The 26,096-nt window shown below is 48.5% G+C and overlaps 8 protein-coding genes across 8 annotated transcripts; 5 read left to right on the forward strand and 3 right to left on the reverse strand.

Annotated features, from left to right (window-relative positions):
* Window positions 1–181: 181 nt before the first annotated feature.
* Window positions 182–1,542, reverse strand: BO83DRAFT_220752 (DUF614 domain protein). The gene is made up of 2 exons (XM_025526816.1): window positions 639–1,542; window positions 182–575 (listed from the first exon to the last, which is right to left on the reverse strand). Exons 1-2 carry the CDS (start codon window positions 1,405–1,407, stop codon window positions 340–342), a joined length of 1,005 nt encoding a protein of 334 aa, XP_025389976.1. The 5' UTR covers window positions 1,408–1,542; the 3' UTR covers window positions 182–339.
* Window positions 1,543–4,301: 2,759 nt separating this feature from the next.
* Window positions 4,302–5,372, forward strand: BO83DRAFT_415546 (uncharacterized protein; the record flags this gene model as incomplete). The annotated part of the gene is made up of 2 exons (XM_025534639.1): window positions 4,302–4,523; window positions 4,605–5,372. Exons 1-2 carry the CDS (start codon window positions 4,392–4,394, stop codon window positions 5,370–5,372), a joined length of 900 nt encoding a protein of 299 aa, XP_025389977.1. The 5' UTR covers window positions 4,302–4,391.
* Window positions 5,373–5,723: 351 nt separating this feature from the next.
* BO83DRAFT_386819 (uncharacterized protein) lies at window positions 5,724–6,639 on the forward strand (the record flags this gene model as incomplete). Its single annotated transcript, XM_025532687.1, has 4 exons — window positions 5,724–5,957; window positions 6,038–6,235; window positions 6,314–6,511; window positions 6,568–6,639. The coding sequence occupies 4 exons, from the start codon at window positions 5,724–5,726 to the stop codon at window positions 6,637–6,639; spliced, it is 702 nt and encodes a 233-aa protein (XP_025389978.1).
* Window positions 6,640–7,403: 764 nt separating this feature from the next.
* BO83DRAFT_356831 (phosphatidylinositol-specific phospholipase C domain-containing protein) lies at window positions 7,404–8,966 on the reverse strand (the record flags this gene model as incomplete). Its single annotated transcript, XM_025529223.1, has 1 exon — window positions 7,404–8,966. The coding sequence occupies one exon, from the start codon at window positions 8,964–8,966 to the stop codon at window positions 7,440–7,442; it is 1,527 nt and encodes a 508-aa protein (XP_025389979.1). The 3' UTR covers window positions 7,404–7,439.
* Window positions 8,967–10,507: 1,541 nt separating this feature from the next.
* On the reverse strand, window positions 10,508–12,019 carry BO83DRAFT_333881 (CFEM domain-containing protein; the record flags this gene model as incomplete). The annotated part of the gene is made up of 7 exons (XM_025528357.1): window positions 10,508–10,784; window positions 10,849–10,916; window positions 10,992–11,374; window positions 11,430–11,497; window positions 11,554–11,590; window positions 11,648–11,829; window positions 11,893–12,019. The coding sequence occupies 7 exons, from the start codon at window positions 12,017–12,019 to the stop codon at window positions 10,525–10,527; spliced, it is 1,125 nt and encodes a 374-aa protein (XP_025389980.1). The 3' UTR covers window positions 10,508–10,524.
* A 1,527-nt stretch (window positions 12,020–13,546) lies between these two features.
* Window positions 13,547–15,665, forward strand: BO83DRAFT_308594 (amp dependent CoA ligase; the record flags this gene model as incomplete). The annotated part of the gene is made up of 10 exons (XM_025527373.1): window positions 13,547–13,726; window positions 13,781–13,833; window positions 13,886–14,295; window positions 14,366–14,601; window positions 14,664–14,718; window positions 14,773–14,866; window positions 14,926–15,015; window positions 15,076–15,199; window positions 15,258–15,274; window positions 15,332–15,665. The coding sequence occupies 10 exons, from the start codon at window positions 13,547–13,549 to the stop codon at window positions 15,663–15,665; spliced, it is 1,593 nt and encodes a 530-aa protein (XP_025389981.1).
* A 3,758-nt stretch (window positions 15,666–19,423) lies between these two features.
* BO83DRAFT_376627 (uncharacterized protein) lies at window positions 19,424–20,155 on the forward strand. The gene has a single exon (XM_025530770.1). The coding sequence runs from the start codon at window positions 19,716–19,718 to the stop codon at window positions 19,911–19,913; it is 198 nt and encodes a 65-aa protein (XP_025389982.1). The 5' UTR covers window positions 19,424–19,715; the 3' UTR covers window positions 19,914–20,155.
* A 510-nt stretch (window positions 20,156–20,665) lies between these two features.
* Window positions 20,666–25,461, forward strand: BO83DRAFT_220821 (inositol polyphosphate kinase KCS1). Its single transcript, XM_025526817.1, has 3 exons — window positions 20,666–20,794; window positions 20,876–23,225; window positions 23,296–25,461. The coding sequence occupies exons 2-3, from the start codon at window positions 21,028–21,030 to the stop codon at window positions 25,244–25,246; spliced, it is 4,149 nt and encodes a 1,382-aa protein (XP_025389983.1). The 5' UTR covers window positions 20,666–20,794; window positions 20,876–21,027; the 3' UTR covers window positions 25,247–25,461.
* The last annotated feature ends 635 nt before the right edge of the window (window positions 25,462–26,096 follow it).

Below are 26,096 nucleotides of genomic sequence, written 5' to 3' on the forward strand. Positions count from 1 at the left end.
GGTTGGCTAGACCCCCAATTGTAGGTCCACACCAGCAATCATGACAAAAACTCAACCCGCGATGGGAACCCAAGCATAAGACGAAGGCCACGAGGGAGAAAGGTTTGACTGACGGTCGATCACATGGAGACCTCAGCCTCCCAACAAAACAAGCATGGTAGTACAGGTGGATGAGAGAGGACCGGATTTACCCAGATCCCATGCACTGCGACCCCTATTCAGACACCACTTCCGTCGTACAAACATCCCCATTACTCCACCCCTTTCTATAATTCAAGCAGCGATCGGGGTCTCACACCCCCACATTCTTCCCCCGGAAAAGCTCCTACAGTCTTCCCATCATCTCGGAGGTGGCCCGTACGACATCTGCGTCGGAGGCAAGTATGGTGATACCAATGCTGCCCCCGTGGCACTGGCATATCTCCCGCGTTCTTCTTCCCGTTTCTTGACCTCGACCTCGTTTTGGATGAGCGTACAGCATGTGCAGCACGTTGCTCGAACGCAATCGGAGACAATATCCCCTTCAATTCTATAGGCTTTTCGCGTTCGACGGCGCTGGTACGCCGCCAGAAAACCTGCGACAGCTTGTTAGCATACCCTGCCGGTGCTGAAGACTGACGTGAGAGGTGCGCACTTACATTGACAACCGCAGAGCAAAGCCATAACAGTGCAGGAGCTATTGCACGTTTCATACCCGAGCATATTTGTTGGATCTTCATTTCTTGACTTCATAGAAAGTCGATATTGCGTTTTCCCGAATAGGACGCATGGACAGAGTAGCCCGAGACAGCATGACCCAACATCATAGCATCCGCACATGCTAGTGCGCCACGATCCGCCTTTTATCTCAAGATCTGGGTGAGTTATTTGACCTGGGCGATGATATGCCATTAGATCAAATCCTACAGGTGTTGTTGGCGCCCCGTGGGCGACTGGAGGGGGAAACTGGGGTAGTTGGGGCGAATGTAAAGGATTCGTGTCTGGTACAACAGCCATAGGCTCTTTTTTCGGTAACGGCTCTGCCATTTCCAGGTCCCTTTTGACTGGGAGAGGGCCTGGGGATTGCGGAGGCTGTGCGTATGAGTATTCGGGCACTTTTGGATTCTGCTGGACTTGCTGGATCTCGTCGGCGTACGGCGCATAGTTGGCTGGATGTTGCTCGAGATTCGGTCCGCAAGGGTAGCCTTGAACGGCCATATCTTGCTGGTACTGTTGCGACTTTTCGTTTAACGGCGGTTGAAAGTGCTCCACGACAGTCTGTGGTTCTGCTGACTGGGCGGCCGCTGGAGGTGTGATCTCATCTCTCAGTTGGCTCCCTGGAGCGTGCATTTCCAGTGGAGTTTCCATATAAGAGTATCTCGGATTGGGGCCCAGAGTGGCCGTATTAAGCTGCAGTTGTCTGTTCATGTTGGCGGTCGCTTCTGATCCCAGATCGCAAACTTGTAGACCCGTCTACAGCTTCAGACACTGTATTCCTAGTGCACAGAGCTTTCCGGCTCTTTGGACCTCAAAAGGGAAAGGCTATCGCAGGGGTGAACGGTAACTTCAGATCGCTCAAATGCGGTCGTTCCGTAGGGATCTACATGTACCGGCGAGGCGTAAACCCTCCGCTCGTAACCCGGAGGAGAGAAGCATCAATAAGCAGCACAGCACAGTGAGTGTGCGAAGATGAAGTTCTTCAACATTCAAGTAGTAATATCCGAGTCACCAAATCCAGAACCAAAGAAGAACAAAAAGGAAAGCGAAACAGAAAAAAGAATTCAGAAGCACAACCCACACCCGCCAGGACAAGAAACCGGAAGGCAGCGAGATTATAACTAACTAAGCAAAGCAAGTATAGTGGCAATTGGGTGATCACAATCGCCGGAGGTGGAGAGGGGATGGCATGGCGCTTGGGAAAGGAAATGGATGGACGACAAGCAAGCAAGCAAGTTGCTTTGCTGCTGCGGTGGGGGAAATTCAATCATACGTATTGTAGTTAGTTATTGGCCAGTGAATTAAGCGTCTATGCACAAGTTGCGCCGAACGAACCCCTAGCGCTGCACCCTTATGTGGCTCTGTTCACACGAGTGATGAATCCTGTTGGTCTGGCGGTCTTTCGGATCATCCTGTTGGGTCCCGAAGCACACACTTTCTCTTCGATTCTCATCACATTTTCGCCGGTCGGCTGGCGTCACATTGGATGGTTGCCGACGCACCATTTCTTTCCATCCCCTGTCTTTTTCTTACCCTCCCCTCTTTCTTTCTCTCCTTCGTACGTAGTTCCGCGACAGTTGCCTATCACAACGCTCCTGGTTGGCTGGATTGCAAACTGTCGCTAGTAGCTCAGTACTAAGTAGTTACCGGGGGGTGAGTGCGTATCCGCCTATTGTGATGGTGGTTTCCCTCCGGAGAGAATATCCAGCCGCTGGCAGTCATAGTTACTATCGTCTGTTAGCTAGCCTGCTGGCTAAGTATGTACCTATAGTCACTGCCAGCGCGAACTACTACTAGTAGTACTTTGTAAGCGGTTACATCCCCGTATGCACCAGTGATGCAGGCAGAGAGAGCATGGTGACCAGCCGAGTTGCAGTGCATGCCATGCCGCTCGGGAAAATGCGTAGCGATAACATGGCATGTACGCGGTAAGTTCTGGATTCGTAACGGCTTGGGGATATATCATCGTGCATCTAGACTATGAAGTATTAGTTTGGCGTGGAGAGCTCAGCTGGATCCGATCCATAAGCGTTATGAACCTCCGGATAAACATTAAGTAAAACTAGGATGGATGGCCATTACCCCTCATTCATTCAGATAATCGGTGGGTGAAACTAGTGTCCCTGCATCAGAGCAGCATATTGGTCACTTTCCATCATCACACAAAGTACAAGATAGCTAATAGATTAGGAAGGATATCCTGGGTTCTCAAACACAGCATCACGTGATGCATGCTTACACAGCTGTAATGCCTAAGGCTGCATTCACATATGTGCCTTCAGGTCTCTGGTGTCTTGGCGCCAGGGCTGGATGCGACAGACTATTTCTACCACTACAGATGATCGTACTGCATTCTCTGCAATAAGAGAAATGAAGTGGACACGTAACAGACCAGGTCCCGTCAAAGGTTGATACTCTCAGAGAGAGTGGAACAGCAAGTGTAGTGTCATTGATGCATTAGTACACTACCATACCAAGAAGCATGATGAAAACAAATGCTAAGAAGCTTGATTCATCCGATTTTGATCGAACTCAGCATCTCCAAATACTAGTCCACATGCATCATTAGCAAACGGATCAGTTGAGTTTAACCGTTTCAGATTCATGCAAAGGAACTTCCCTCCAACCCGTTAAAGGACATCAACCGGCGTGTAACGAACGCATTGGGCCCTCTGTGGCGCAAGCCCCATCCATTCAATTCCCGGAACGAAAAAAAGAAAAGCTTAGGGTTGACCGCAAACTCCACTTGGAAGTATGTAACTCCACTACTCTATTTGGTCTGCTTCTCCATACTATTCGGTATGTTCCTTGCAAAGAATTATACCACCAGAATTGTGAGGATATCACACTTCTTTCACGGCTATTAATGATTACTATGCTCCTTCGATAGAAACAACAATCTCGGACAATTCCCTTGATGAATGCATATGCAACGGTGTGAAGAAACCGGTTGCTGACAGTTTCACAGACAAACAAGCAAGCGTAACAACAAAAAAGAAATGAAAAGAAACTCTCGCAGCATGACTAGTCAGATTTAGGCTTCTAGCAAATAGGAATGAAATATCTCAAGCCAATCAAACGGCTTGGAAACACTCGGAGATATCCCCTAAAGTCATCAAACCTTGTCATCAGGACGCTCCAGGATAGATTCCTTCCGTGGTCATCTGCAAATTCCATAAACTCTGAGTTCAGCCACAGGGTAACAGTTGGGCATTTTGACAGATTCTTTCCCGCCTTTCGTACGGTTTAAAGAAATACTAGTATGGCAAGTAAGCACGGAAGAATGTCGATCAATCGGTCCATCAAGTACAAGATAGAAAGTTTGTTCCTTGGTAGAAAAGTTCCGCTACTTTTTAGGGTTCTATTCTAGAGAAGTAACCTAATGAACTGGAGCAAATTCACGATATTGAGTCGGCCTTTTCAGGAAACGTCTTCCAAAAAGAAAAAAGGGTTTCAAATCGCAGGCAAGTCGCGATAGAGCAAATTCCTTCGAATTAGGTAGCAGTGAGTCACCTTTCAAGCACAGTGTCTATATAAATGGCTCGAAATCCCCGTTGTGTACTCAGTGATCAGATCAACTCTAGCCAAGCACAAGAGTACTACTACACGTCTTTACTATTCCTACTTCAGTGAAATACGAGAACGACAAACAAAGCTGCAGAAACACCAGGATCAGGTCACAACATCCCGGCAAGATGTTCAATAGTTTCAGCGAACGGTATGCCGATCAGGTGAAGTTAGTTACGGATGCTCTGGACCAAGCTGGAATCAATAACGTACTTTGGGGCCACGTCATTGAGCACTTCCTCGAAAAAAGTGTTTCGTCGGTAAGCACACTCCCCCGGTCTCTGACAATGGTCCCTGGTTTTCTTTTCTATCTCTCTCTCTCTCTCTAACATAACCAATAGTGTATCGATTACATCATTCACGATGGCATGGCCGAAAAAGCATGCCAGACCCTTCTGGCTGCGGGGCTCGAGCCATGCGAAAACGGGGGGGAATGTACGGCGACGAGACATTGGGAAGATAGGATGGAGGTTGCAGCGCATGTGCACTTAGAAGGAACCACTTTAGGGGGTAATAAAATACCTGTGATGTTCTGGGAAAAGTCGTCTCTTCTTTGGGCGTTCCCCGAGTTACCATCGTCTCCTCCTTCGTCGGATGATCCGTACTACATGCCAATCAGGATCCCATGGACCTACTACGATAGTAGGTCGCAGCGTCCTCCAATAGATTTGACTCCTGCAAGAATGATCAAACCAGTCAAGATCGTTGAAGCCCTGATATGGCTGATGTGTCGGGACCGGAATCCTAATGAGGGATTGGAATGGGGGTGGGAGCATCGGTGGCAGGAGATCTTGGAATCCTGGGTGCAGAAAGCTCCAGGTCTTGCTGAGCATGGGCTTTTCTGCCGGAACGAATTGCGACCCGATTTTCTGCCTCTTTGGGACTACCTCTGTGGTGGTGAAGGTGGACAGACCCCCAAGAAGCATCGTGCACACTATTTGGGGCTCCAAGCGAAGCTTCGTGCGGAAAATACTCTACCAAGCACACCGCAACCAAAGAGAAGAACAATGAAGCGGCTAATGCAGATTATTGAATATCATAGTGAGAAGGAGTATCAGAAGCGCGTAAAACGTTACAGCGGCAATACCCCTTGGATTGAAGAAGACTAATTCCGAGGTGGTACTACTTACGACGAATGCATTCTTTACTTTGGTTCCCACCCCATGGCGTCTCCGCAACCTATGTCACACCAGTCGTAATAAATCCTAGGTACTACCTATAAGAATTTATACCAAGTTCGGATGATTTGAACGTACTTTCATCGCGATGTAGATTTAGCTTCACCACGATAATTGTCATGAAACACCTTTTCGGGTAGAGTTTCTCACACGGGGAAGTCGGAAAGGAAGCCGGGGGAGCTTCGGTTGGCATTGGTGTCAGAACACAAATGCAAAGGTACTAGATAGTAGAAAGCATACGGAGGATTTTCAGAATTTCACCACACGAGGCCCGAAGCTGATATGCATAAGAAGAGGCCTGGTCGTCCTCTTCTCTTTGAGCGATTAGAAAGATCTCAGCATCGAATGATGACGCCAAATGCAGGACAATACATTGCCTGGAGGCTATGGCCTCAGTGCAATCGCACCATAACAACCAGTATCGTGCGCAGCAGACAACTTGATGATATCAAAATAGTCGTAATCGGTGCGCAGTCCATTAAGCACAGTCTCCCGGCCGTTGCAGAACTGTATACAGTATGTATCCTTGACCGACTTATTCCATTCCAAACCACCCATTCCTTACGAAGCAAGCGCTATCCCCTTTACACATTTAGAAACTCACTGACTCGTCCGATGAGCCGTACGAGGCCAACACGGTCTCTGTGGCAGTGTCAGGGCAGGGGTCGATTCCCCGACTGATAGATGTCTTGAACACCACCCGCCTTTTCCTCCCCAGTGGCACGAATCGCGTAGTATACAGAGACCCTTTCAGTGAAGGCGAGATTTTTGTCGAGTTTGTCCCAACACCCGAGGTGAGTGACTACTCTCTCCGGCTATTCATGAGCGCTGGATGACATTTTCCGTTTCTTTTCTTTCTTTTGGTTTTATAGCTTTTGTATTTACCAGCCTCTGCCACAAGAGTCGCCGACTTAGGAAACACCGCATACAGTATCCCATGCTCATCTTTAGTGGATGCGCTGATCGATTATTTCTGGCGCTCTTCCGACTGGTCGGCAACTACAGAATCAGATGATTTTCCGTATCGTCTGGTGGAGAGGATCCCAAACTTTTCCAATAACATCCCCCTGGTAAGCAATGCACAGAGACTTCTTGTGCGAATTGCACTGGCTCGCGCATATCATAGGAATTGGCGACGGAGTTTGAGATGATGGAGAAGGAAATTCGATATCAGGTATTAGCTATTGATATGGGCTGATGAGTATTTCTATTTTGTTTGGTTGCTTTCGTTCATTTTTGGGTGGGTAGTAATTTGTGCAGAAGCGACGGAACTTTGATCATTGAATTTGCTTGGTATAATTTGCTCGGCTGGAGTCTTGTTAGTGAAGGGAGCTACAAATTGATGTATTGAGTCTGTTAACTATTCATTTCGTTCAAGAATCCCACGTCCTCTGGGATGGCCTGTCTGACCGGAGGTGTTGGTTGTTTCGGTTCTGGTCTGCTGATGGGAATTTTACCAGTCACATTTGCGGCATCATGGTTCTGCATTCTGTAAAAGTAAATTGCGAAGCCAAAGGTGAATTGATGAGTTGTCAGCTCTATGTCAGGGATGATCCTAGTCAATGGTAGATGGACGGAGGGGACGAGAGGGTGAAACAAGAACTTTCAATATGCTGCTCGACGAATGGAAGAATGGACAACGATCACCTGACGCCGCTGGCATTGTTCAATCCGTGCTGTGTGCAGTTCTTCGTGCAAGGGAATCAGGATGGTGTAGTGTCAATCTCAGATGTGACAGGAACACTTTTTGACCGGACTGGAGCAATGCGGCAAATAGACAGCATCAAGTTAGTACTGATAGGGTACTAGAAACACTAAGAGCTGAGAGTTGGATGGAATGAGTGGATGGATGTCGGGAGAATGCCAGAATTCGAGCTTTTAGTACGCCGAAGTAAACAAAGTATATAATATTTGACAAGAATACCGAAAACTATCTATCTAGTATGTACACAATATGGCAGGCACCGTTCTATCTATGCACAGTATGTGATGAGTGGGTTACAAGGACAAGCGCTGGCGCGAAAGCATAATAGAAGTATCGACGGTTGCACCATCGATAAAGTCATTCATGAGAACAATAGTCCTCTCGGCCCGAAGTCTATCCAGAGCATTCTTTCTAATCCAAGGCAAAGTTTGCATGTCAAGCATCCCCTTGGTCGACGTGAGACAAGAGCTAGCCGCTGCTGCAGAGAAGACGCTGTAGATAAGCACTTCCTTGATAGACTGGGAGGTCGCCTGGCACTGCAGGATGGTCAAGTCGGAGTCTGCCTGTCCCTCGGTAGTCATGGACTCGAAACGGTCGATGATCGAGTCGGCACTCAGTGTTGCGTATGCTTCAGCGGTCCAGCTATCGTACTTGTCGGCTTCGATGACAACAATCAGACGAGTCCCCGTGCGGCGCAAATCCTCAATCGGTTGTTCAAAGCACTCGCGTGTTCCCCAGGTGAGCGGGCTACGCACTGCCCTGGCACACGCCTCATTGAACAGATCTGAGATCTCGTCTTCTGTAGGCCGCTGGCAGTCTGCCACGATGTTATCCCATCGGATATGAATTGTGACAATCTCCGTTTGGTTCTCGTCGAGGAAGGCGACCTGCTCGCGGAGGAACTCGTCAAAGGCAATACCGGGGATGCACGCATGCTGGAAGTAGAAAGTGTCTCGTAGGGCAGACACTTTCTGAAACATGGGAAGGAGCTTAGCTGGACGAAACTCGAAGTACCGTGCTCCCATGGCCAGCATAGTCGAGACGGTTTTCTTTTGGGTGATGGAGAGGCCATATACGATATGAGGTAGCTTCTTCATGAGAAAGTGGTCAGGGACGTGATTGACGTGCTCGAGCAGAGGGACAAGGCGGCGAACGACTGCCAGCATGTCCGAATCGAGATGCTGAAAGATGGCCTCGCATGCCGTCATCCCATTCATTCCATTGTCGTGTGGCGCAGCCAGCACGAAGCGCGAGAAGGGCTGCTGTGCAGCAGGAGAACCCGGAGGAGCCACACTTCCCATCCACTCCCGATTTTCTCTCGAGCAGATGGTCACATAGCATTGATGGCGATCGGTGAGACCAACCTCGCCGTGACCCGCGGCATAGAAGCCATAAGTGATGATGGCGTCCTCTGTCACGATCGGGTGGAAGTCCTGTGTCGCGACCATCGTGCCTCCCTCGATCTTTCCCGTCAGACTGTTAACCTCATTATGTGCGCCAGCCACCTGTTCTCCATAGCGAAAGACGGTCCATTGGAAGCGACCTGTGAAGTTGCCGAGCCCCTGAATGTGCGACGAGTCGATCTCGAGCTGACGGCTGGTAAAGTTGTGGGCCACATCATGGAGCACTTCCTGCTGGGGAACAGCAAAGCCGACTTCGTAGCCCGGAACGCCGATGTAGCTGTATACAGTGATGCCTTTGCTGGGCATAGTGAATAAAGGATGGTGTTCTCCCAATGGGGACTGAGGGTTGCTCGCCTTGGCGCATTGCCTTTCTGCAACTTGTCCCACTTGGATCGGTACTATTGAACTACTAGCCATTTTAGGAAGTTCCCTGTCTCCGGCACATCGTGGGATCACCGGATATGATGATATGCCAAGGTGTCAAAGGTATGATATGTATCGTGAATTATATAGCCTGCTAGTTGCCTCTTGATTCATCGTACTCATTGATTAGAGCGTTGCATATCTATGGCCCTTGAATCTTCGTGTTGTTACTCCGATCTCTATTGCCCATGTAGACGGCGCCCCCGTGAATTACTCTATGCGGTTAGTCTTTTGCCATTTATGGTTTAGCGCTCCAATACCTGTTAAAAAGCCCTGCCCTTTCGACCTCTTGTCAATAGATGTTCAGACTATCACAGCGTAGTGCTAATAGGCCAGTAGCGAAAATACCTCACATGTTCCTGGCCTCATTCGGCAACCAATAATGCTGAGACTACGATTGTTAACTGCACAGCCCTACGCGCATACTAAGCGGCGAACGACCTAGTCACAAGGATGACTGGCCTAGGCATGCATCGTAAATAGTCATCATCTAAGAAAGCAGGAATCGCAGTCAATGAACTACAACTCGTGTTCAAGGGTGTGGAAGACGTGATTTCCACAACCCTTTTCTTTTTTTAGTATTCTGTAAAACAAACATACCGGCTGACGGGGCCGGCCGAAGTGCTGATCTCAGTGATCATATTTTGTCAGATGTGTCTGAAATTTAGTTGGTGTCTTGATCAAGCTTCTTGAAGACTCGCCGACTTGATTCGGAAGAATTATGGAAGATATTCTGACACTACGCTTTCATGTGAATGCGAGGCAAATAACTTGCAAATCTCCCTCGCCATTGCAATTCTCGTTGCTCAATAAAGCCGGAGTATCTTGTTCAAGCATTTTGTCCCCCTCCGCTGGTGAATCTATACTATTGGGAATTTGTCAATTGGAATGGGTGTGATTAATACTTTTGCAGCGCCCTTCCTTCTACTGGTTCGGGGGTTGTATACGCAGTTCTGGGGGCATCAGAGAACCTAGGGTGGGCTTGTAAGTTTCTTATTGGTAAACCTCGTAAAACCGCCCCTGGGCTCGTCGAAGCTTCGCGCAGCGTATATCGGCAACCCAGTGACGATTTTGCGATGTGAAGGGGCTCTCTAACTCAGCTTGAAAAAAACTCCATGAATATTTCTTTCCTATTTCCTGGAGGGTTTTTGGCAGATACAGAGAAATGTGTGGAATTTGGGATCGTGCAGCGAAAATTGAGAGCGAAATCGTGAGAAGATGCTAATAAAAGCTTGTGCTTGGGTTAGATCATCCGAAAAATTCTGGACACCTGGGAGCCTGGGCACAAGACCCCTGAGATAGTCTTTGAGGCCCACCAAGGAGGCTGCGGAAGTGTGGATGTCGATCTGTACTATCGGATGGCCACCCTCGGCAACCCGAGGGGGCCGGGCCGGCCCCGTGCACACCAGAGGCACTGGACCTCCGGTGCCCCGGGGCCCGTGGAGTAGACTCTCCTGACATTCCATCATATACTATTATAAAGATTTTATATACATGTATTACAAAATAAGAAGTATCAAGCATGCTAAGAGCGCCAAATGTTTTACACCTGCTAATGTATATCAGGGTCACTTTTCAATCCACAATTAGGATCCATCACGATCAACTGAACAAAACTGGTATTCGCATCGCGAATGTCAGTTCGAATTTTCTTTTGGCTGCTTGGTAGTCCCATGCTGCTGGCTTCCTTTGTTGATCCGAACACAGAGGGGAAAAGGCGACCGAGCAAGGATCGCAAAGCGGGTAGGCAAAGACAGAAAATGCCCACATCGATTTCTATCACGGACCAGTAGCCGCCAGCAGCCATGTCCCCTGTTGCATAATCGTTAGAGGACCTGGTGAGTGGAAAAAAGGAAGTTCGGGAATGTAATATTACATGTTGCATTTGTGCTTGTTGCGAAGATCTTGACCATTATAGCGCGGTAGATGCCGACACCTGTGATTCTTTTTTTGATTAGTGTTAGTAGTCGAATGGTCCGAGGCTGAAGTAAGGAAGGCATAATGAAACCAGGAACTCACAAGAACCCCACAGAAAACATGAATGTGACTTGGAGTTTTGTACTGACTGATGCCTGGAGCTTCATCACTTTGGGTATAGGGAGGGCAATGACCCAAGCATCAAGTACGATATTCAAACCGGCGGCAGTAACCACTAGCGCATTCGTCTTGACGCAAGAACCGTGGTGCTCTCCATCCCAGCTCGTCCAGTTATAGCTAATAGGCGTGCATTGGAACGCGAAGGCAAATATGAAAGTTATGCCCCAGCAAGCGGTGATGATGCAGGATGCTTTGATAACGTGGCGCATTCGATCATTCGGGAAGATGCGAAGATAGAAGAGGAGGAAACAGATCTTGATGAGGGCGACACATGTGGCGTAGAGAATTTCTTGGATATAGAAAAGCTAATGGATATGGTCAGCAGGTTATCAATTCCGCGTGTCAGCTGGAAACTCGTACGTAGAGAATTCGAGTGATGTTTTTGAACTCGAGGGTCCAGATGTCCTTTCCTAGGCCTGCTTTTCCAACTGAACTCGATTTTTAGTAATGTCATTATGTCAACGTGAGAACTGAGGTGACCTACGCAAAACAGAACCGGAATTGACGGGCACAGCACAGCACTAGGAGAGTTAGATTTGAGAGATTCGAACCTCAGAAAAAGGAGGGTGCAATCTTACCGCGAGGAAAATAGTAGCCCAGTCATCCAAGCCCATCTTTAATTTCGTGATTACAAGGCGTGTATATAATCTCAATGCGACGAAGAACAGAAAGCATAGACCAACTGCTGGAACCAGTATGCTGATAGAAGTGCGGTCTCGATCTGGAGCTCCGCATGTGGTATCTGTGACATTGAGCGTAGCTGCAAAATTGTGTTAAATCATGGGGCAACGCGCATCTTCATCTATGATTAACAACAACTCACTGAGTCCCTCCTTGACAGTGCAATTTGCTAAAATGCAGACGTTCATCTGCTCCTTGAGCTCGACATTTGTACAAATACATGTTTGGTTGGCAAGGGTACAGGATGACTGAGGGACAAGCTCAAGCATGCATTCTTTCTGTAGGCAATGTCAGTATGGTGTTACGCGAAAGAACAGCTCAATTCCTTACAGCGCATGCTGGTAAAGACTGGGCTCCGGCAGATGCTAAGTCAGCCAATAATAATACTACGCAGGCTGAGAATAGAATCCCAAGTCGAAGAATTCGCATTCTGCTGCAAACCTGTACAGCTGATGCTGAGTTAAAATACAATCAAGCATGTGGTAGGAGGGCTGAGACCATTAGCGTTAAAAAGGAAATCCGTGAGTGAAGATGCATGAGCTATCATGGGCCTGTCAGCTTGTTGGAGGGTCTAATAATTAAGCTAAGCTTTAGGTCTGCCCCTTAAATGAAGTGAATTTTAGGGCGCTTGCCACGACCCCAAAGCTAACTAGTACAATGTCAGTTAAGTGAGCTATGAAGCATAGAGGCCTCCACCAGTCATTGATCCAGATGCTGCGGGATTTTACTCCTGCGGGCCATCAGAGGTCAAAGTTCTCTAGTTAGCTATCACTTAATGAAAGATATGACCAAGGGTGATTCAAAAGCTGAGAAAGGATGATAATTTTGTCGGAGCTAGCGGTATAAAAGAAGATAGAACAATATTGTTCATCGCTCTGTTCAAAACGGACATATAATTAATTAAAATTTGTAAAACGGTACAACACGTTGAGAGTACAAAATTGAGCATTTTTCGTCCGCAATTAGCTTCCGTTCAATCAGCTATTATTATTATACCTCTCAAGCACCAATATTATTGACATTGGCCTCGCAGATCAGGCTTAGTATCTCCCTGTTCCCACAACTCAGCAAAGGGGAAGGAACTACGAAGAAGCTCCGTAGTACGGAGGGAATTACCGCACGCTGGACTCGTTGGTCTTGACAGATTTAACTGACAGAGGATTCGATCGGGCATGAAATTATGGCGAGAAGATCATAGAGGGTATTCTGTGTGCCCCTGACGGGTGCGGCCCGTTGCTAACCATTTTGCTTATCAAGTACGTAAACTTCTTTGAAGGATTCGCGCTAAGTGGAGGTTCTCTCCTGTGGAGACACTGGCACAAGCTTTCTGTCACTTGGACATCAGGCAATGCTCTTTTAGTTTCAACATGCACGGTAGCTAGTCTCGACTGGTCACTAGTTCACGGAGCAGAGGGAGAACAAGGCCATCTTCATTGGCCTTGGTGTACAAACTAAGCACACTGTCTTAGGGCCACGAAAACAGGTTCAATGAGTCTAGGTGTAAAGCTTTACCTTTTAGGCAATTCCAGCCCGGTATCAATTTCATTCGACCCACTCACGGGGGAGAGCAGGGCCGAGAGTTAGGGGCAATGCGAGGTATTTGAGGAGCAAAGTGGCAATCTGGAGGTCTTCCTAGTTATGTTTAGCAAATATCATTTATCTTCATTGATCCTCCAACACAAAACTCGATATTTTGTACAGAATCAGCCATAAGACTCGGGTCCGGCAAAATGGTTGTTCATAGATCACCAGTTACCCCAATTCACGATGCGACAGATTTGTCCATTCCGCAATTTATGACACAATACAATCCGGACGATGTAGATGCACTTAAAGCTGTTCATACCGATACATTCTCCGATGAAGCTCTCACGTATGGTGGTCTTCGCTATCAAGCTGCTCGTGCTGCTTGGGGCTTACAGAAGAAGCTGGGCCTACAACCTGGAAACACCTTACTTGCACTTGTTAACAATTCCGTAAGAGGTCCACATGCGCCTATTATCTAGTAATCAGTCTGATTGAGATTGCAGAATGCTTTTGTTCTCCTGGCGCATGCAACATGGTGGACAGGTGCTATTTTCGCGTAAGTAGATGTCAGGTCGCATACTGGGGAACTAGGGTTAAAATTCCGATAGGCCTTTGAATACAGCGGCAACGCACCAAGATATATCGCATGTTCTCCAGATCGTGAAACCTACACATGTAGTCACCATCAAGGAGAAGCTTAGCACTGTTCAGGATGCTTTGGCCTCTCTGTCATTGACTGACATTGAGGTTTTGACTGTTCGTTGCAAGGTGGGAAATCTACCTCAGTTTCCGGAAGATGTTACTGGGGAAGGAGTTTCGCAGGCCCTTCCCCCATATGATCTCCAATGGAAGAGCTCCAAGGATGTCCCCAGTACTATTTGCTTCTCCTCTGGAACGACTGGAAAAATGAAGGGTGTGCAACTCTCCCACTACAACCTTGTCATGAACAGCATCATGATGCGTGCCTCCATGCCTGTCAGAGTAAATTCAAATGTTTGCGAAGTCTTTTTCGCACCATGTAAATCCCCCCCTTTTTTTTTTTTTCTTAATCTTGTTATTCCCGGTTTACTGATGCATTCATTATCCAGACTGTCACGTTTATGGTCTGACAATAGCGGTTCTGGCTGGCATGTGGGTTGGAGCCCATTATTGCGGCCTTGCGGCTTTCGACTTGGAATCCTTTTGTCGCAAGTCGAGCGAGCTAAAGGTTACAGATCTTCATATTGTGCCCCCAGTAGCACTTGGCCTTGCCGCCTCGCCCATTGCTCAGAAATATGACTCAGCCTCCTTGCAGCGAATTGTCATTTCTGCTGCCCCGTTGAAGGTAAACCCTTGAGCTTGATATCCTGTAGCCTGTGTGTGATACTCACTGTATGTTCTCGCTAGAAATCGGTGCAGCAACTTCTTAAAAAGCGTTTTCCACACACCAGTATCTGTCAAGGTAGGTGTCGTTATTTTCGTGTTTCAGTGATAGTCTGTTAACATCAAATACAAGGGTATGGACTCACAGAATGTTCCGGGGGAGTCATTCATGAAATCGATGAAGACGAGAAGGCTTTCGGGTGTGTTGGCAAGTTATTTGCAGGAATGTAAGCTCTGTTGATTGACTCCCTCTTTGCAGCCATTACTTTTGCTGATGCCATAACAGGGAAGCTCGTCTTGTCGACCCCAAGACAAACAAGGATGTCCCTCTCGGTGAGGAAGGTGAACTCTGGCTCCGCGGTCCAGTTGTTATGATGTATGAAACTCTGTCATCCGTTCAATCTTGCAAGCATGGATGTGTTTAACTTTTCTACAGGGGCTACGTTAATGACAATGAAGCAACAAAGCGCACTTTCTCCGATGACGGATGGATCAAATCAGGAGATATCTTGAAGCTGGACGAGAACCAAAACTTCTGGGTTACTGACCGTCTCAAAGAGGTAAGATTGTTCTGTCTTTTTCCACCATGGAGATTTGGAGCTGAACGATGGTATTTAGATGATCAAATACAAAGGGTGGGTTAGAAATCCTTATTTGCAATATCCAGCCCTTGGCTAACCCGATTTTTCTAGGTTCCAAATCGCACCTTCAGAGCTTGAAGACATGCTTCTGCATCATCCTAAAGTGACCGATGCTGCGGTCTGTGCAGTTTACGACGATGCACAAGTGACGGAAGTTCCCCTCGCATATGTGAGTCTCTCACCAGAGACGGCGGAGCTGCCAAGCTCCGAGAAACAGAAAGTCCTTGATGAAATCCGCTCTTGGATGGACGGCCAACTGGCAGGGTATAAGAAGCTCAGAGGAGGTGTTTTCCATCTTCAGACCTTGCCCAAAACACCGACTGGCAAGATTCTTAGGAGACTCTTGCCGGATAAGTTGAACGAGGCACGAGAGGCTAAGCTATAGTTGCTTTATTCAAAGGTGCCTATATCTTGCTTTCACTTGAAGCAGCTTTTACTACCTTTTTTTTATCCATTTTCAATTTGACACTCATGGGTGGTTGATGGGTGGTTGATTCTTGACTCGTTGAACAATCCCTATAGAACGGTAATAGTTGTTTGGATGGAAGCAATTGCAAAAAGGAAAGTGCATGATTGAAAGCTAAATCGCTAATTAGTATACTTCATAGGGTGGAACCATAACATCTAAATATCTCATACTTGTTTATCTTTCACCATAATTCCCGACCATTTATGCTTCTGGTTGATCCAGCAGTTTTGCAAGACAGAGCCCAGAGCCAGATTCTCGTATCTTGTTTCTAATTCCAGCTTATTCATTCCGATTATTCTTCCTTCTTGAATTGTCTTTGAGCCTGCTTATCAGTCTGCCAACTATAGACCTCTAAGCCTGTGACTCTAGTGACCAACGGAGAATCGAATCCCTTGCACTTGGATTAATAGACCTTTTTCGGACCCAAAGGCGGAGGTGCATTCAAAAGCGTGCGTATCGCTAATTGTCGTAAGCTTCCTTGCGCATTCTGAGCAAGTTCTATATAGACTAGTCTGCTATATAAACAGTTGTAATATACTACTCCCTTTCTGTATCCGAGCTTCTCGTATGTAATGCCTCAGATAATAAACCCAAGCTACAGTGAATCTTCGCCCTCTCGATATCTTCATAGTTCAATGAGAAGCTTAGTAAACCAAATACAGGAATCTATACCAGCCTTTCTGCACGTATTCCAATGCATAATAGCAAGGTACGACCCTCCTGGTACTATAAATGTAGATATCTGCTCAGTAGAGCTGTCTTTTATAGACTGTTTCCAATATACAGACCCGTATATCTAGCTATATAATCTGGTTTAAACTCACTGGAACAGTACTAGGCATTTGGTAAATTGGACCAATTGAAACCGACTGAAGGATATTATTCTGATCATATGCACAGTCACTTTACCGCGTCTCTGATCAATAATATATGTAAATGAGATACGATCTCCCACAAGCACACGTAAAAACATGGTGGAGATAGTGGGCAGAGACGCCATAGTATCTGTCTTCTGTGGCTTGCAACTTTTTCTAGGGGGTGTTCTATTGTCGTTTGATGTGCAGTGAGCTAGTAGATCTAGATATACTACTCTGTAGCCAGAGTTCTCGCTCTGCTCCAAATGACGAAGGGTTTTGTATAGTTATCATAGAAGGGCTGTATGGATGTATCCCGCAGTGGAATGATTGACTGGAAATCCTCGTTCTCGATCAAAAACCGATAGCTCATAGGATGTCGAATTGGAGTAGTAGTAGTCTCATTCCACTGGCAGAATATTTCCCGATTACATATACTACTAGTATATGATAGTTCTGTGCTCATTTTCGACCACGAGTATCTTATAGCTTTGTACTTCCCAGCAAGCAACATTCATTCAGTAAATATCGAGTCACCACCTCGAACTAGCATAAAAAGTCGTTCTGATAGAGTGAGTGCCAGATCTCCAAGCCCATGACATGCACTACCTTTATCAAGCCAGATCATTAGAGTCCACGAGGATATTCCAATAATCACGGTTCGTTTGAGTTTATAAACTGAACGGATACTAACGAAGTATTATGAATGTATAATAGCTCAGATTAACTGGTGTGCTGCACGTCGCTAATACTCCTGAACCATCTCCACCTGACCGAGACTACATGAGAATAAGTATTGCTTGGCCAGTGACCAGATGATCCGCTTATAGAAATCATATACTCAGGACCGAGACCAGGCCCCTTCGCAACTGATCTCTAATATCTGTTAGTGATGTTCTACTACTCAGGGGGTGGAATGAAAATGCCGGAACACTGGTGCCTCTGGGCAAGGCCCTACATGCCAAGGAAGGGTAATTCAAACCCGAGAGCTCCGAGTATTTATATATACTATCTTTGGCTAATTTCAGTCAGGCTCGGCATTGCTAGGCGGGGATGAACAGGGCGAGGCGACTTCTATTCGGTGGGTGTCCAGCCGTTAGAGAGAAGGATTACTAGTAAGTAGTTGGCATGGATTAGTGTCAGTGTTCCTACTATTGGCTGGATGGTGCGCTTTTTAGTTCCCCTATCGATTATCTTGTAGCATGTAAGGATCTAGGGAAGTAGACAACCTCTTAATTTAATGATGGAAGAAGGCCCGTGCCCAGGAGTCTAACCCAGAATATATTACCCTCGCGCAACTGTTCTAGCATTAGTCAATATCGAGATGTTGGTACTACTCAAGTAACTGCCACAGCGTATATGTTCGTTTCCGATTGCGTGCTACCCCAATAACTTCACGCTGTTTCACACCGAAGCCTTGGAAGGCGGATAGTCAAACAACCATCAGAATTGCGCAATACTCGATGGTGGCTCACCGAAATGCAGCTCGTCTTGGCTAGGCGTCGACCAGCACGGAATCAATCGAGGCATGGTGGCTCGATTTGAGGAATGTCAGTCTCAACGGGACATAAAACCTGATCTGGTGACCCTGATGGAAATTCTTTTTTTTTTTTTTTTTTTGCCCTTGCCTAGGAAAAAGGGAACTGACGAGGATGATCCCTAGAACCAAGCGATACACGTCATATTTGGCAGTGGTAGCGGATATATCTATCAAATTGACCAAGGGGCATGAGGTAGGTAGATAGAAAGGATACTAGGGAGTCAAATAGGATCCCAGGGAGGGACAGAAGGTGGAGACCTATTACATAGTACTGATAGCGAGAAAATCAGGAAATAGAGTGGATTGTACGCAGCAGTCTCGGTGAGAAAGGGAACACGGAATTTGCAAATAGGCCCTAAATGAGGTTGTGAAGGACCGACAGGGATGGAGTTCACGGCTTAGGCTTTAAAACACTGGAGGATCTGGCCGTTTGGGCGCCTTATCAATGGGGCAGGGAACGGTTGCCAACAACCAACAAGCCGATCACGTTGACCAACCATTGGTCCATCCCGCTGGAACGGGGTTATGCGGGAGTGGGCCTCCAATTGGGGGGAATTGATAAGTGCGGGAATGTTGTTCACTCGGTAGCTGGGATCTCTTGTGGATGCTATTGAAGACTACTACTACTACGTACTACTTTTGCCCGCTGGTAGTATTGTCTCTCTCTCCCCCTTCAGACAGGGTGTTTCCGGAGGTTCCTGAGGGTTTCTCAAGCCAAAACAATCATTTCCCCCCATGCTTTGTTGATCAATCATCCACCAATACAAACCAGCCGAATGGGTCAGATGCCACAAAGGAGGTCGTTATCTATTCAGCAGGTTATCTCGAGGTGTCTTATCGAGCGACCGTCTATCTCCGGAGTACGGAGTAAAATGCACTCTAATCTCTAGTTCCCTCGGATCGGCCTAGAGACCTCCATTAGTGGAATTCCCAGATCGCGGACCCCACCGGGGCACCAAAATCAATAGTACTAGCCTCGCCGCAAACAAGGACACTTCAGTGTGAATAGTCGCCTATGCAAGGTCGTCGAATCTTCGAACCTTCTAAGGGGAATTGGTCCTGGTTCCTCACTCGGAAAGAAAAGAAAAGAAAAGAAAAGAAAAAGCAAAACCTCATCTCTTCGAGGTTACAGATCAACTTCGGGATTAGCTTTACAGATGCAAGCCACAGTTCCCAATTTGGGTTGACCCGTTCCGAGTTCTATTTCCACGGTCTCATATACAGTATTTGTTTTTCGGGTCAATCCAAGTGTCTGTCGCTGCAATTGTTGAGCGAGGGAATTGGGAGAAACCTATCCAGCCAGCCATGTTCCGTGCAGGGCGGTAGTCTGCATTCCGAGCTCCCCGAAGGCGCCTGTGGATGGTGATTTGTTCCGCGTCCACCATGCTGTGCAAGGGATTTCTCCTAGAAGAGTGCGCAAGCACGTCACATGCGAACCAGTATCAATAGTCGCCCATGTGCCAAGGGGGGCTTTCCAGTCATTGGGATTGTCTGAACCTTTGACCTGGTCTGTACCATTTCTACTGGATCAATAAGGTGATTCAGTCAGAATGCTTCAGCACCGGATGTGGTATGCCGGACTATCAGACGCAGGGTGTTTCATCCACGGGACCATCGGGGCATGAGTTTGGGAATGACCTAGGTCACTTCTACTTCGAATCTGGTCAAGGAGGGAAGGATCCGATAAATGACCGGGGCTTCTCACCCTTTGGACGACGAGAAAGGCCATTGTCACTGTTGATTTTACGTATCAGTTACTCGGATCTGTAAGTCGCCATTGGCTCAAATAATGTTCTCATGGGGGTTACTATGAACGACTCGGTGACTTGGGCTCGAACAGAGTTCCAGTGCCTTGGACTTGGCTTCGGGGAGGATCATCAGTGGCTGAGAGTTCTAGAAAGAGGGTTCTTTGTGTGAAAGTCGGTACTAAATAGACAGGTTGGACAGACAGACCCCATATCTGGACTAGTGGTACCGCAAACATTTTTGGATGAGGCAGAACAAGAGTCCACTCTTCTACCACCTCCTGTAGTGTACTACTATCTATCTACTCCGTATCTCTATCTACTTCATAGAGAATGGTAAAAAAGGGAGGAAGATTTGACTTTCCCCAAATTTGCTCGAACGGGGGAGAGGCTCCACCCAAAGGCGGTGACGAGGATCCGCGTCATTTCTTCCGCGGTGAGCCAAACTGCTTCTTCTTCCTTTAGTTCCTTCTTCTTCCCTTTCCACTAGAACCATCCTGCTGCCTGCTATTTGGGGGAAAGAAAAGGACACTACTGCTGCTACTACTGCCGGTTGACGGAATGTAAGATACCTCCTGCTTACTTACTGAAGAAACAATTATTCTTTTCCCGAGAGTTTGTGCTCTCTCTCTCTCTCTCTGTTCTCCTCCCTGCTTGGTTCCCCTCTGCTATACCCTATCAGTTGCCGGGAATGCTACGATCCTCACTGCCCACACCCCCCAACCCAAAGCTACTAGTACCGCTGCTCACCACGCACTAGTTCCAGCCTCCGTTCCCCGATCATCCTTACCAACCACGATAACACCTCGAATTTAACCTGTCTTGTCTAAGCCTTCTGGAGAGGTTCTCAGCTCCCCTGCCCTTTCCATCATCCCCGCCCACGGCCCTGCAACTAATTCCCAGCCTGTAAGATGCTCTTGCCCCGGAACGTGGCTGATGTTCCCTGATCTTCTCGATTGTCCCGGTTTTCTGAGTTTCTATTGCCAGTGACGCCAGATCCGCCTCTGCCCTTGTCCTATTTCCGCCTTCCTCGGTGAAACAACCACCCAACCCGTAACCTTCAGCCTAACAACGCTTCTTCCTTCTCGGCTCCTTTCGATTCTGTCCTCCTTCCTGCAGCTCCGACCAATGTCCTCCCCATGTCAAGGCCTCCATCTGCGACTGAGAATACCTGGTCAGGACCCCTGGTGACACCTGCCGCGTCTGCCCAACATGATTGCTCCGACGGGCCTGAACTCCTTCACGACAAGCAGCAGCGCCACCACGACGCTCGGAGCCAGCTCATCCATGACGATGTCGTTCAGCAAGTTCCCTCCCCATCCCGCGCTGAATCCCCCACGGCTCGTCAATGGGCCACGCCTGTTTCGACCTTTACTCTAAAAAGGCCTACTACCGTCCCTGCGGAACGGCTGTCCCGCCCAGACCGATCGCATAGCCCTCAGCTGTCCGAGAGAGATAGCATTTTTGCAACCCATTACCTCCCTTCTGATACCGAATCCGCCGTCACACCGCAAATTGCGCCCGTGCAAGATGTGCACAATGAGCTACCCGCTAGCCTGATACCTCCCCTCGAAGATGTTTCTTCCACTCCTTCTCCGATTTCCCCTCACAAGGTCCTCCCTCCCCGTCCTACTCACGTCGGCCCTTCCCACATGGAAGTTGACGTTCGCAGGAAGCATTCATTAGGCTCTCCCTCGTTGCTTCCACCGGCAGTCCCGCATTCTACCCCCCTCTTGCCGGTGGACTCTGATGCGACCTTGGGGAAGCGTTCCCAGTTGCCAAGACGGGGTTCGCATACATCAGTGTGGGAGAGCCTGCAACATCTTCGCAAATTCGCGCCGGACGATGCTGCGACGAAGTCTGCCATCGCGGAGGATCCATCGCCTCATCGCAGTCTTCTTTCTGCTTCTCTAAACGATGCTTCCTTGGCGACGTCTCATGCTGCAACACGCTCGCCTACCAAAAAACCTCCGGCTACCAACATCGAAGTCATCTCTCAGCCATGGTCCGGACAACAAATTCAGGACGGCGCACGTGTGATGAAACCCGAGCGAAGCTCGAGTCGGGGCCGCCGGGCCAGAGTAGAGCAGTCTATCGAAGCAAATCTGGCCAATGCAGAGCCGACCTCTCATGTGCGCAGCCGCAAGTCAAGCCATTACTTGGGCCTGTTCAAAGAGAATACCACATCACCCGATCGTAAACGCAAGGAAGAGCGCGCGGGTCGACTCGATGAGCTGCCAGAACCACACGACAAGCAGCAATTGACGGCTCATTCAGAACCTCGCTACTCTGGCGAACGCCGTGACTCGAATCTGCACATCCCGCCCGTGTCTGAGGATACGGGGTTGACAGGTTCCAAGAGCCTTACACATCTTTCTATTGCTGACGCTCCTCTGTTCACGCCAGGCGCCGAAAGCGAATCTGGACCGCAGATGCCAACGGACAATGTGGTTAAATCCCAGCCTAGGGCCTTACCTCGCAGTTTGCTCGAGGAGATTCGCAACTTCCATCTCACTCCCGGGGGAGGCCATGGCACCTCGTTTTCACGGAGCATCCCAACCCAATATGCGGAGAGAAACCGAGATTACTTCTCCAAGGAACCCGAGTTGCATGACCATGTCGAGTCACGTCTTTCTCCATCGGACGCGAGCAGAGAGCAACGCCGTGGCTCGGGGCAGTTTGAGGAAGAGGAAGATGAGCAAATTTCGTCTGCTGTCTATTTCCCACACGAGCGCGTCACTCTCTCTGAGGAAGTCGATCAGGTTCAACCTTTTACAGATGGCCAAGATAGCGTGGAACCCGTTGGTATCTCAACAGCGCAGAGTAGTCACGTTTTGGTGCCAAAGAGACAAGTCGTTCCTGAGGAGCAAGAAGCTAATCATGTGGACATATCCCTTCGATCTAAGAAAGATAGTAGAATCCTACACGGCGACCTGCAAGGCAGGCAGGATGCTCCCATAGACAAACTTAATGAAGAGTCTCTTCGTTCCATACCCGAGCGCCCTGCTGAATATTCAACAGAGTCCGAACCCGCGTCTGCCGACGAGAGCGGCATGTCTGTTCGTGATGAAGAGTCCAGCGTGACGGATGAGGCTGAGGTGACGCCGACGGCCACCCCGACTCAGCGCTCCCGTTTGACCCGTCCGCGTCACAAGCATGAACCGGCTGGTCCGCTTGGGGCTGTGGAGTTGAAGCCTTATCGCCATCAGGTTGGGGGTCATACAACCGTTTTTCGGTTTTCCCGTCGCGCTGTTTGCAAGCAACTCAACAACCGGGAAAACGAGTTTTATGAGCGCATCGAGCGCAGGCATCCTGAGATGCTGATGTTTCTGCCTAGGTACGTATGGCGGTGAAGCAGTTTGCCTGCAGGGATGGTTCAATCAGATTTCGTCTAACTTGTCCTCCAGATACATTGGCGTTCTGAATGTCACCTTTTCAAAAACTCCCAAGCGATCGAAGACCCCAGCGAGCCACACGGAACGCCCCGACAGTAGCAATGCGATCCATTCTACTAACAGTGCGGACAATGATGGAGTGGCCGCCGCAGATGCCCGCAGCCCTACTAAGAATGACGCCGAACCGCAACGCATCTTCAGCCAGAAGCAGGTGACCGGCATAATTCCTCAAGTCATTCTCGAGAACAATCGTCATATAATCCCAGCCGATCTTTTCTCCCGCGGCCAGCGCCCAAGGACTGCTGACGGTTCCTTATCAGCTAATAGGCGCTTCCCTGGGGATCTCGGGCAGTTGCGAGACGAAGAGACTCAAAGCTGCCTTCTGGATGGGTCACAGACCCTGAAGAAAAAGCAATGGGGTGCCACAACTGTGAACAGGAAGCTGCAAGAGCAAGTTCTGCGTGAAGTCTTCAGTCCACCTGCCGTGCACCATCACCGTCGCCATGCTCGAGGCCATCTCAATTTACCGAGGACATCATCAGATGGCATTGAAATCCGGCGGAGGGCCAATTTATCGGAAGATCATACGGCCAGCAGCCGCAGAACTATACCTGAAGAACCTGACTCGACACAGTCCGGGGCAATCGATATTAATAGGCAGACAAGTGACGGACCGGGTCTGTCATCTTCAGCATCGACGGCACTGGATGCGGGCCACAATCGTCTCGAGAAAGTGCGGACCGAAGAGTCTCCCCAACGTTCCAGCTCGTTATCAAGGACTCGGCAGGTGAGGCGGCGCCGATCTGGGAGCGGGTTGCAAAGACGGGGAAGCATGACTTCTGGGCAGCCGGGAGGCGACCTGCTGTTCTTTGATGATGAAGGTTACGGGGGTGATAAGGAAGACGGGATATTCTCAATGGAGGGCGATAATCCGGTCTCTCCACCATCCCATCCTGCCACGAATTCTTCAATCCCAGTAGCCCCCAAAGTTCCAGGAGCGGACTCTGTGCAGCTTGATGGCCGCGTGGGTAACAATGTCCTTTCCCGGTCTTCAGTCCGAACCAGTACCAATCTTGTCGATGATGCGCAACTTCCTTCTAACCCCAAAGAGGCCCAGACCCGGAAAGACGATCGAGTGCAATTTTTTCTTTTGCTAGAAGATCTTACTGCGGGCATGAACAAACCCTGTGTCTTGGACCTCAAGATGGGGACTCGCCAGTATGGAATCGAGGCCAATGAGAAGAAACGCAAGTCACAGAGACGCAAGTGCCAGTCAACGACGTCCCAGCAATTAGGCGTTCGTCTATGCGGCATGCAATCGTGGAATGTTAAAAAGCAAGAGTACTCCTTTGAGGACAAATACTTTGGACGAGACTTGAAATCGGGGCGTGAATTCCAGGATGCTCTTACTCGCTTTCTCTACGATGGTGCGAGTTACAGAAGTGTGGCGAAAAAGATACCCGCCATTCTCGAAAAGCTGGCCAAGCTGGAAAACATGATTCGGAAGCTCAAGCGCTATCGCTTGTATGCCAGCAGTCTTCTGATTCTTTACGATGGAGACCCCCATAATCTCGACAAAACATCCCAAAACAATGGCCCCTCCGGGTCGGCCAATATCCGAGACACTCTACAACGCCAGGTTTCAGATGATGGGTACTCGGACGTGCAGTTGAAGATAGTTGATTTCGCTAATTGCGTTACGGGCGAGGATGAAATATCGCCTGATGCTCCCTGCCCTCCACAGCATCCAGATGATATTGATCGTGGCTATCTTCGGGGCCTACGAACCCTTAGGATGTACTTCCAGCGCATCTTGAAACAGATCACCGAAGACGATTACGTTGAAAGAGGCGAAGGGGAAGCGATTGCGCTTGGCTCCCAGCACGCCAGCCGCGATGATTCCTCTCAGCGCTATTGGGACGAGAATGTACTGGAGACTGACCCTGGCGAGGTTAGCTTCTAGAACCGGGTTTCTTCGATCTCTGACCGTCGGCACTCGGTGGGCCTTTTGAATTCTGTTTTATCCCCACCGTCACTCCTTCTTTTCGATCCTCGGGCTTTCGAGCCGGAGGGACCGGGGTTGCTTTGTCCCTAATGTCCACATGGCAAGTTCTTCTTGCATTCACGGCATGTGACATCAAACTTGCATACCAACCAAACACATCTGGCTTTTGGCCCTTCCTATCTCGCGGTGCCATCGCTATACCCACGCTGAATCATTTTAGCCGATTACGATAACGGGGGTAGATGGGTGACATTACAACTTGTTTTTCGGCAACATACATTACGATATTGACGAACGATCATGGCATGATGCTCACCACAGACACCTTACTATCCATGCCGGGCGCATAATAGAAGGAAGGTCTCTGCTTTGGGGGCCACTACATTCTCATGGCGTGTATGGAACTGATTTTATTTTTTCTTTTTTTCTTTTCTTTTTTCTTTTCTTTGATTTGGCCTGGCTCCGCAAGGGCGTGCCGGTCTTGCTTTCTTCAGGCTTTTTATTCTTTCTCGGACATGTGTTATTGATTATACCTCCTGGGGACTGGTCCGATACCCGGGGACTTTTTAATCCGTGCTTTTCCCAGCTTCTTTCCACAGAGTGTTGTTCGGTAGTTGTGTTTGTGTGTACATACCTATAGGCGCTGAGCTTAGACCGGGACAGGAGAATCGAATACCTATAATGATTAATAAGAATTCAGCCGTAGACTGCAAAGTGACAAACCAGCATAACGATGCTACAGTGTATGTGTGCTGCCCAAGGCCTTCAGGCATCAAACCACGTGATAGCGGCGATAAGCGGTGTGGTT

Source organism: Aspergillus eucalypticola, assembly GCF_003184535.1.
Source record: "Aspergillus eucalypticola CBS 122712 chromosome Unknown BO83scaffold_7, whole genome shotgun sequence".
In the NCBI taxonomy this organism is placed as follows: domain Eukaryota; kingdom Fungi; phylum Ascomycota; class Eurotiomycetes; order Eurotiales; family Aspergillaceae; genus Aspergillus; species Aspergillus eucalypticola.